Source organism: Hemicordylus capensis, chromosome 4 (genome assembly GCF_027244095.1).
Source record: "Hemicordylus capensis ecotype Gifberg chromosome 4, rHemCap1.1.pri, whole genome shotgun sequence".
NCBI lineage: Eukaryota > Metazoa > Chordata > Lepidosauria > Squamata > Cordylidae > Hemicordylus > Hemicordylus capensis.
The window spans coordinates 140,201,476-140,211,986 of record NC_069660.1 but is presented as its reverse complement, the minus strand read 5'-3'; the positions used below and the strand labels follow the sequence as shown (position 1 = coordinate 140,211,986).

General features: G+C 40.4%; 1 protein-coding gene across 3 annotated transcripts in view; it reads right to left on the bottom strand.

Moving 5' to 3' along the window:
* Nucleotides 1–2,633: 2,633 nt before the first annotated feature.
* ZBTB41 (zinc finger and BTB domain containing 41) overlaps nt 2,634–10,511 on the bottom strand; it is a 28,808-nt gene continuing 20,930 nt past the window's right edge. For all 3 annotated transcript variants that reach the window (XM_053249574.1, XM_053249576.1, XM_053249575.1), the window contains exons 10-11: nt 9,834–9,922; nt 2,634–8,281 (exon numbers count right to left, since the gene is read on the bottom strand). In XM_053249574.1, coding sequence (XP_053105549.1) covers nt 7,626–8,281; nt 9,834–9,922 — 745 coding nt within the window. In that variant the 3' untranslated portion in view covers nt 2,634–7,625. The remainder of the gene's footprint in view (nt 8,282–9,833; nt 9,923–10,511) is intronic.

The following is a 10,511-nucleotide window of genomic DNA, read 5'->3' as shown; positions in this document are numbered from 1 at the left end:
GTTGGCAACTGTTCTCAGCAGCTTTTATAAAACTTATATTAAAATATTTCCCCTTCAAAAATGGGTTACCCAGGCAAATGGGTGTCCTTCTTAATCAATGAGAAGATTAATCAATTCATCGGGTTGACAAAATATTACAGTATTACTTTTCTTAAAACAAAGTTCTATTGGAACTTCCCATGTTGTTGTTATACTCCTATAAATGTATAACATATATACACCTAATATATTAGAGAGAATCAAACAATTCTCATTATTATACTCCTATAAATTTAAGATTTTAACCACTTAAAGCTTCTCTCACCCATTTCACTCTTATTACACTAATTCTATCCATTTTAACTGCAGTATTCAGGGACTTAACTATAATAGGGCAAGGGGAGACAACTGTCTGGGGGCCCACCTGAGGCAAGTCACATAATTTTACTATGCTTTTTGTTACAACTATTCAGCCTCATTTAAGATTTCTTTACTTCATGAGCTGAGCTTCAGTGGGGGGGGGCATTTTAAATAGGCTTGTGCCCGAAATGTTTCGGAGGCCATTATAATGGCCTCCGAAACGTTTCGGGTGTGGGGGCTGATTCGGCGCCGGCGGGGGTAGAGCTTTAAGGGCGGGAGAGAGTGTACTCACACACACCCTGCCGCGTTTCCCCCGCCGGCGCTCTCCAAATTTTAAGCCCCTCGGGGCGGCAGCGTTCCTCCCTGCCGCCCCGTTCCCCCCGTCGGCCGGAAGTGGCTGGAAGTCCCGAGCGCGGGGGCGCAGGGCGGGCGCACGCACGGCGGGGGCACGCGCGCTTGCGACTTCCGGCCGCTTCCGGCCGACGGGGGGAACGGGGCGGCAGGGAGAAACACTGCTGCCCCGAGGGGCTTAAAATTTGGAGATCGCCGGTGGGGGAAACGCGGGGGGGGTGAGTACACTCTCCCCCGCCCTTAAAGCTCTACCCCTGCCGTGCCGAAAATTTATCGTGCACATCCCTAATTTTGAAATCTTGTCTCTGGGCCCACTCCAACCTTGCTATGCCGCTGGCAGTATTAAGATAGTTAATACTAATATAAGTCCATAAGAACGCTGGGAAAAGTTGAAGGAATGAGAAGAAGAGGACGACCAGCAGCAAGGTGGATGGACTCGATTACAACAGCAATGAATGCACCACTGAGAGAATTAAAGGCCAAGTTGAAGACAGATAATCCTGGAGAGAATCTGTCTATGTGGTCGCTAAGAGTCGACACCAACTTGACAGCACTTTATCAATCAGTCATTAAGATGGTTTACCATAGTTTAGCAGTAGCTGTATAACTTTTAAGCTTTTACACTCACAGTTCCGGACATTGCCTGTTTTAATGCCACTCTAATGTAACCCATTTTATGCAGGTCAGAGGCCATAATAAAGATTTGATTACTCCTATAAATGTTTATATATATATATATATATATATATATATATATATATATATATATATATATACACACACACACACACACACACACACACACACACACACACACATACACACACACACACACACACACACACACACAGTGGCTTACGAATTTTTTGACATCCGAACGGAAAACCGTTGGCGGTTTTAGATGCGGTTTCCTCGACTTACGAATTTTAGATGCGGTTTCCTCGACTTACGAATTTTGATAATGTGGTCGTTGCCCCATGGCGAGCAATGCTCCGCAGGAGTTTGCAGAGTTTGTGGAGTTTGCATTTTGCATGCCTTTAAAGTGCACTTGATAAAGAGTTTTGCACATAAAACTGGGTGTCTGGGTCTTTTTCCTAGGCTCCGGAACGAATTAATCCGTTTCCAATGCATTCCTATGGGAAACCGCTTTTCAACTTACGAACTTTTCGACCTACGAATGTGCATTCGGAACGGATTAACTTCGTAAGTCGAGGGACCACTGTGTGTGTGTGTGTGTGTGTGTGTGTGTGTGTGTGTGTGTGTGTGTGTATATATATATATACACACACACACACACACACACACACACACACCTAGTATATTAGAGAGAATCAAACAAACAATGAAAGAGAAAAACCTCTGCAAATGTTTTTGGAGGGAGGAAATGGAACAGAAGCTGACATTCAAAGCCTAAATATACAAACTATAGTAAATGAAATAAATCTTTCAATATAATGCAAAATCCACCAGTCAGTTATCCAGGACCAAGCCATTCCTGTGTCTCAGGTAGCCAGAGGAGGATCAGGTGGCTGTGGGGATTGGGGGCCGTGAGGTCCCCGGAAGTTCCAGGGTGCCCTGCACAAGCGTGCGGGGCATCCTAGAGAGAGCCCCAGGATTGGGAGACTGGTTTCAGCCTCTCACCAGGGGTCTCCTTGTGTGTTGCTGCGGCAATACACGATCAGGAAGAAGAGGTTAACGGACCACTCGCTCCTTTAACCTCTGCTAAGGGGAGGGGGAATTAGGCAGGTTAGCTGTTGGGAACCACGCTGCTCCCATGGCAGCACATGACCGCCTAAACGCGGACTAGGCTCCCTTAGCCCGCTTTTTAGCGATTGTAAGAATCGCCTCAGTATTTAGTGGGTGCAAAATAATTCATCTACTTCCTGAGTAACCTAAAGGCTGTTAAATTTCATATCTTTGCAACAAGCATCAGACATTCCCAGGACTGGCTCCAAGTCTGGTGTTCCCCAGATTTAATTTACAAAGTACTTAAAAATATATTTACACAAAAAGGAATTGTACAAAGGTTTCAATAGTTATGAAACACAGAGATATACAGACAACTGTTAGACCAATTCATTGTAGAACCAAACCTCTTCCACTCTTCTACAGCAGGAAGTGCTAAGGCAAAACAACTTTAGGTTTTCTATGTACAACAAAGCGACATATCAAAGCCACAAAAAGGACAACTCTTTATCAAAGCCACAAAGAGCACTAGGTTACAGCATATTTCCCATTCTGTATAAACATACAACTTGATCCTGTGCGTGTTTATTCAGAAGTGTATTCAATGAGCCTTACTCACAGGTAAGCAGATTTAGGGTATAGGAAGAAAAGAAGCAAATATGTGTCCCATTTAAAACGTATGCAGACCTCACCAAGACACTCTTTTAAATGTCAGAGACACAGTAATGAACATACTTTACATTTCACTCATTAAAAACAAACCAACCTAGATGTTACAGAGAAATGTCAAACAATTTGAAAGTTAAATAAAGGTTGCCAGTATTTATAAGCTATAGTCTCCTACACCACACACGCCCATAGATGCAGACCTTAGGCAGATTTCTAAATATGCACTCTTTTCAGTCCTTTCCAGTATCTCAGTGGGAGCACCCAAAGATGGAGCTGGAGGCTGCATTACATCTACTTTGCTATTCCTCTCCTTGGATTCAGAGCTGCCTGCCTGCCTGCCAGCCAGCCATGTTGCACTGCCCACCTGCACCCAAGACTCCCTCAACGTGTGAATTCCTGGTAGGGTGAAAACAGCAAACTGGTAAGGGGGGGCAGAGGGGAACTACAGAATGGGGATGTGGAGAGACCTGTTGGATAGGGAAGGACAAAAAGGGAGCAACAGCTGCGGTGCAGATTAATGTGTGAAGAATGGGTAGTGAAGGTAAGAATATAAAGATCTGTAAAGTGGATTAATAGGGGAAAGTGAATAATAGATGGAAGTGAATCTATGGTGCTGCAGAGGAGAGGTTGTTGAGAAAGCTGTGGGATGGGAAAGAAAATTGGGAATAGCTTGGTACAGAGTGATTTGTGATGCTAGAAAGTGCCGTTGACCAAAACCAAGGGTAACTGAGGGCTGGGGTGGTTGCATGGAAACCTGTGAACAGAGAAAGATAAGGAAGTGGTAACAGAGGGGAATGCATACCAGTAGTGCAGAAGCAAGAGAAAGCAAGAGAAAGGAAACATGCTATGTAGTGTCGAGAAAGGAGGGTGCTGATAAAAGGAGGGAAGGTTAACAGAATTGAGAGAATGAACATGAATGCAATGAAGAACAAAGGAAAGGGGTTAGCAGAGATTGGTTTAAAGACAAAACACTCAAGATTGTAACAAAAATGTTTTTCTGGGGTTAACACCCAACTGCAGCATTCTTGGGCTGGTAATATAGAAATAGCCTCATAGCCATTTGAGTTCTGCTTTAGAGGAAGGCTACTTGTTTGGCCAAAGCCCAAATGTCAAGTGGGGGTGGGGACTGTACTGTACTGTAATAAGTCTGTATACCTGTGTTTCAACATCAGAGCCAGGGTTCTTACCTCCTATTACCATTTTTCTATCAATAGTATTTCGGTGTTCATCCACACAGGCCCACTCAGTTATCCAGTACAACTGTGTCTCCTACATTAGGCTCGACCTATTTCAGTTCCTATAAAAGCAACAGGGCACATAATGAAGGCAAGAGATTGTGTGATTCCTTGTTTCTGAATAAATTTTATTTTCAAGAAAGGAAAAAAGAACATGATCAGCTGGGTAGGTAATGGCCATCTGAAATCCAAACATGGAAAAACTGTTCCATGTGGCAGGCACTTTGTTAGTTGATTTTTCTTGTCTACAATATCTACACTGCATAGTTAGGTGGGATTCAGTGTCATTTCCCATCTGCAATAACTAACTTCATTTTAATGTTTTATTTAAAAAATATTCATACTATTTTACTCTGTTCATATTATTTCACTGAAGGGGCTTGTCATTCAGGCCTAGCAGTGTTCATTATGTTGCTGCAACCCCTTTTTTGCCCCACAGATTTTTGATGGTATGTGGCAGGCTGCTTCACATAAATAGAATCACATAAAGCAGTTGGTGCTTTATGTCACACTTCTGTCTGCATATGTGAATCACATTTCAGTGATTTCCCGTATTTTACAAGAAACATGACCAGTCAACAGGATTCAGGCTAGAAAGTCAGAGTAGGACAGAAATGACTGACAGGCCCTAAAAGCCCATTAGGAAAAAAAGCCTTATTCAGTGTTTCTGACACTAATTAACAAAATGTGAAAACATATTGTAAAAATTCTATAGGTTCACCATAGTCTTTTTTTTTTAATTTAATGATTCCTAAGTCTATATAAATATATATTTAAGGGCCAACATATTTTTCACATTTGAATCAATTTCTAAATAAATATACTGCAGAATAATATCAACAAGTCCTGCCAATAGTAGTTTAGCATCAATGTCAATAAACACAAACATACACATTAAGTAAAGGCAATTAAAAAAAACAACTGTTTCCAGCTCATGCAGTCCTTTCTACTGAACACCTTGGCCTTGAAAAAGATGAAGTGTGTTGTTTATTTCCCACATTGTCAAAATGAATAAAAATAGTAATCTATTTGCTCAATACGTAATCCTCTTCCTATTCAACATGACACGTCAGCAACATTTTTTGTAGCTTTGCTTCATGTGTACCCACACCACTACTTTGTATGAAACCTGAAACAACTATGAAGTCAGGACTTATTTGTGCCTCTTTGGACTTATCAATAGGTATCTCATCTTCAGTTCAATGTATTATAGCAGTACTCAAATAGTAGCAGGCATCTTTGGTGTATTTAGCTTCATGAAATAACATGAATAACCTCCCAACCTATTTATGTTTTGGCCTAATGCTCACTAAAGAACATATAACAACTGTTTAAGGATCATCTGAACGTAAAAGCTTAAGCAAAAACTGACTGTCTAAGCTAGATTTCAGTGCCATGATTGTTTAGATTGTGAACATTTGATTGCTCATTAAAAAATACTGTAATGCAATATCCAGAACTGTACCAGTTCTGCATCTCCCTTGAAATGTGTATTCTTCCAAAGTCTCAGACACACATTAAGTTCTGTTACTGGCTACAGAAAACAAGCTGTGCATATGTGACCTCACCCTAGTAATAAATGTTCTGTCTACAGACAGCTGTCATCATGGCTAGTAAAGTTTCAGACTGAGAACTTCCATTTTTACTCAGAAGTAAGTCACACTGGTTTCAATGAAATTTGCATCCAACTAAGGATTGCTCAGTTAGTTCCTCCTCCTGGATTTTAATTACATGCAAAAGATACCCACAAACAGTGATGCTGCCTAAGGCAGCAGGATAATCAATGTTTTATTACTACTCAAAGTATACTTATATCTTGAATAGGCATTTAGCAAGATATAAGGGAAGGCTTGCTTTGAAAATGTGAGCATTTAAGTTAGGAGGTAGTTCTCAGAGGACATTTAAGTTACTTGGGGTTTTACAGTCAATACAGTTCTTAAGGAGGACATGAAGAATCATCTACAGGTGCAGTCTTTGAATACATTATTTCTTGATTGACTTTAGATCATCACCTTGTTCTGTGCACATATGTGAAATCAGAGGGCAATTCAAGGTTTTCATGAAGTATTTCTCAGTGCTATCACTGCAATCAACAAAAAACTCAAATCAATTTCATCCCATCTTTTAAATTGAACTCAGGGGTTGTTCACAAGTTTTTATTTACTCCTCCCAAGGCATGGTCAGGAGTGAGCATCACATGCTTCCTTGTTGCTCCTTTCAACACCTGTAGGAGTAAATGTTCGAACCAAGGAATTTCGCATTCAAATTAGCATGATATTTCCTAGTCTGGGTATAAATTCATCTGTTTCTCTCAGTGCACAGTGAATTGAAGTTTGTAATCCCAAGGGCTATCCCCGATGTCACTTTAGGGGAAAGTGTGACACAATAGCCTTTAAACAGGTAAGATCTACAGAGAATCATACCCAGCTAGACAAAGGCCTATTCACCCTTCTCTCTAGTGATGGGCACCCTTAGATTTATGGCTGGAAGATTAACAGGTAATCCAATCAACCTTACTGCCTTGTGAGTTTAGTCCACATACACCCACCAATGCATGTTCAACCTGCTCTGGATTAAACTGCCAAATAATTTTATATTAGATATAATACAAGTAGATGGAATGAATGTTTAAACAGAGTTTGGCTCTGCTTGCACACAGAGCTGAATAGTGACAACAGATGGACAAAAATGTAAAACGCCAATATTTTTCAAAGCTCCTCCATAAACTGAAGGAAACTAGTTTAAGTAAGCAAGAAATCAAACTATGCGTAAAAGCTGTTGATTTCCAGTGTGCATCCCATCTTGATACTTGTGCAATCCTGTTACTACTGAAGCGAAAAGCAGAACCTCAATCAACACTAATGGAGCAGAACTACAGTCTATCCACTTTTTCACGGTCTGGCACTGAGCTATAACTAATTTTACAAATTAACAGGACATTTGTTTGGGGTGAAGCTAACTCTGCCATGTAAAAGGGTGTGTGAGTGGGTTTTATCCTTAAAATTTCTGTACATGAAAGAAAAAGTGCATGTGGAAAGTGAAACATACAAAAGTGAATGGTTATCCATAATGATCAGATATGCAATTAAAATTCCTTAATCTAGTACCTTTTGAAAGTATTTTCAAAAAATCTATATAATGTTTTTAAAAATAAGATGTACATTAAAATGTTGCATGCTCCACTGCCACTTTAAAAAAAATGATCACACAATCCTTGGTTTTCCTTGTGCTCAGCAGCTTTCAGAAGACTGAAGAGCTCAAAGAAAATACAAACAGGCTTGCAAGCCTTCTGATGACTAAATGAATTAGTAAGACTAGTGGAATGTAACGCTCCATTATTCATTTTCATGAATGTTCACTACTTGAGATATTCTGTACTGTAGGAGCTGTATCAAGACCCAGTAATGTTCCAAGGTAGGACTGTTCTCTAGGATCCAATATTTGCTCAGGTCTGACTGGATGCACTATGTTGGCAGGTTGTGGGGTGAGCGTATATTTCTCTAGAAATGCCAGATCTGTTGCTTGCTGATAATCTGTTGGAGGGGGCTGTGAAGGAAGGAGGTTGTGAGGTGAGGATGTAAGAGGAGTGGTATGCTGTGCAAGATCAGACTGAGTTTCACGCATTCGAACTGGTATCAGCGTTACTGGCACACACACATCTGTGGGTACACTTTGTAGCGTTGTTTTGGTTTCTGCTTGATAAGCCTTGGTCTGTTCCATGAACGGTTTAGACTCGCTTTGGAAAGTCTTGTCATCAGATGCACACTGTGGTGGCAAAGAACTGCTTTTTTCCTCTGATAGAGGGCTTAGCGATTCTTCTGTGGACTTTCCTCCATGCACATGGTCAGTATGATATTTCAGCTTGTCCTTCCGTTTAAATGTTGCATTGCAGTATTGACAGTTAAAAGGGCGAGCATCTGAATGAATAACCAAGTGCTTAGTTAATGTCTTCTTAATCCTGAAGGACTGGTTACAAATTTGACATTTGTATGGCTTCTCACCTGCATTGAAAAACATTAACAGAATAAGTGCTTTGCCTCATACCTACAATGCATGGTTTTGGTTTCTTTATTGCATACAGAAGCATTTTGTCAAATCATTAAAATGCTAAAGATCACAGAATTTTGGAATGAATTTGGGAGGAAATAGTGATTACAGAATATTTTTCTGAGAACCTGGAGTTTAAGAACATCTTGCATTTCTTTGCATCCACAATATAGTATTATCATGTTAGAGTAGGTTTTAATCATTTATACACATTTTCCACACATTCTATATTTGGTACATATTTTCTCTGTTTTATACAATTTTTTTTATTCTGAATTGTATAGTGTATGTAGGCATGAGAATTATTGGTTGGCATACTAACACACACACACACACACACACACACACAGGATACAGCAAGAAGCTGCATCTTCACAGCTGGGTTTCCCTATTTCTGCAATGAATCAGAAGAATTTTTGCTGATGTTATCTGCTTCTGGAAGTGCTCTATGTCCTTTTAAAAAATGTCCTTAAGGGTCATGCAGGGGATGCTTCTACATCTATTCTATTGCTTTTATTGTTGCATTGTTTATTAGATAGTCAACATCATTTTTATCAGCTCTATAATTACCATGAGACTACTTAATACTGAAGTGAACTATTTAAATGTTATAAAAATAATCAACCTAAATAGCAAACTGACCAGAGAAGTCTGTTTTGTAAGAACCCACTTTGCCTAAAATATGGAATAGTATGTTAATGACTCCTTTATTGGAAGATGAATTATCTGTTAAGAAATAGATGGGAAGAGCTGTATATGGTACAGATCTTCCTTGACTGTACCAATTCAGATCAAGGTGGGAGGGTTGCATGGACCACATCAAACACTTCCTGCACACAGAAACTATGAAGCCTAGTCTAGAACACTAGCTAATTTTTCACAAGCAGGAGAATTTTGACATAAAGAGCCTAAAAATGTATGATTCCCCGCCTGCAGGCTAAACCCGCTAAAATGTGCCAACTAACAAGTGTGATATTTCTCTGAAGTTGCAACAGGTTGTTAATTGATACATGCCACTGGTAGCTAGGAAGAAGTAAAATCTGTATGCTCACTGAAATACACAACTGCAGAAAAATGCAAAGTGCTTGATGTGCAATTCTGCTACTACGATGAATCCCATAATATAGGGACATAGGAAGCTGCCATATACTGAGTCAGACCCTTGATCCATCTAGCTCACTATTGTCTACCCAGATGGGCAGCAGCTTCTCCAAGGTTGCAGGCAGAAATCTCTCTCAGCCCTATCTTGGAGATGCCAGAGAGGGAACTTGTAACCTAGATGCTCTTCCCAGAGGAGCTCCATCCCTTAAAGGGAACAGCTTACAGTGCTCACACTCAAGTCTCCCATTCATATGCAACCAGGGCTTAGCTAAGGGGACAAGTCATGCTTGCTACCACAAGACTAGCTCTCCTAAATAAGAAACATATTTAAAAAGTTTCATTTTAAATATGAAACATTTAAAATGTCTGTTGGTCCTTCAAAGCTTAACAGTTTAAGACTTTTACCTGAGTGTATCCTAAAATGCATTTCCAAACTTGATTTTCCCTTAAAGATTTTCTTACAGACTTCACACTGATGAAACGTTGCTTTGTACCTTCAAAGGGCAAAAAAACACAACAAACAAAAGTGCATTAGAAGATCAGCTGCCCACCTCTCTCTCTCTCTCTCTCCACCCCCCCCCCGCCCCAAGGCATACCCGCCGATAATCCCATGTGTGCCAGCTCTCGCGAGAGTTCGCGAGCAGCTGCTTGGATAGGGACGGGGAAGAAAATGGCACTGGCCAGGCCGGCAGGCAGAGAAGGAAAGTGCCTCTGGGAGGGGGAGAATGGACTGGAGCTGAAGTGGGTGGGGGAGCAGAAACAGGGAGAACGAGGAGTGCAGATGCTATGCATCAGATCAGCTAGTTCAGGATATTTCCAAAGTCACTATTCTATTTTCCCTGCTTTTAAACTGTGTTCTTCAAAACAATGTAAATACATTAAGTCACTATTTCAGTCTCTTCACAAAGAATGAAAATTTGGCCATCTTTCTAACTATACAGAAAACAGGATTCCATTTTTAATATTTTGCAAATAAAAAAAAAAATTGTGCAGCACATACCATGTAGGTGTGCTTGTGTGGAATTAAGAGTTCCGTGAGTCTTACTTTCAAGTATGCATGCATAAGGACTGCAGCTTAACATA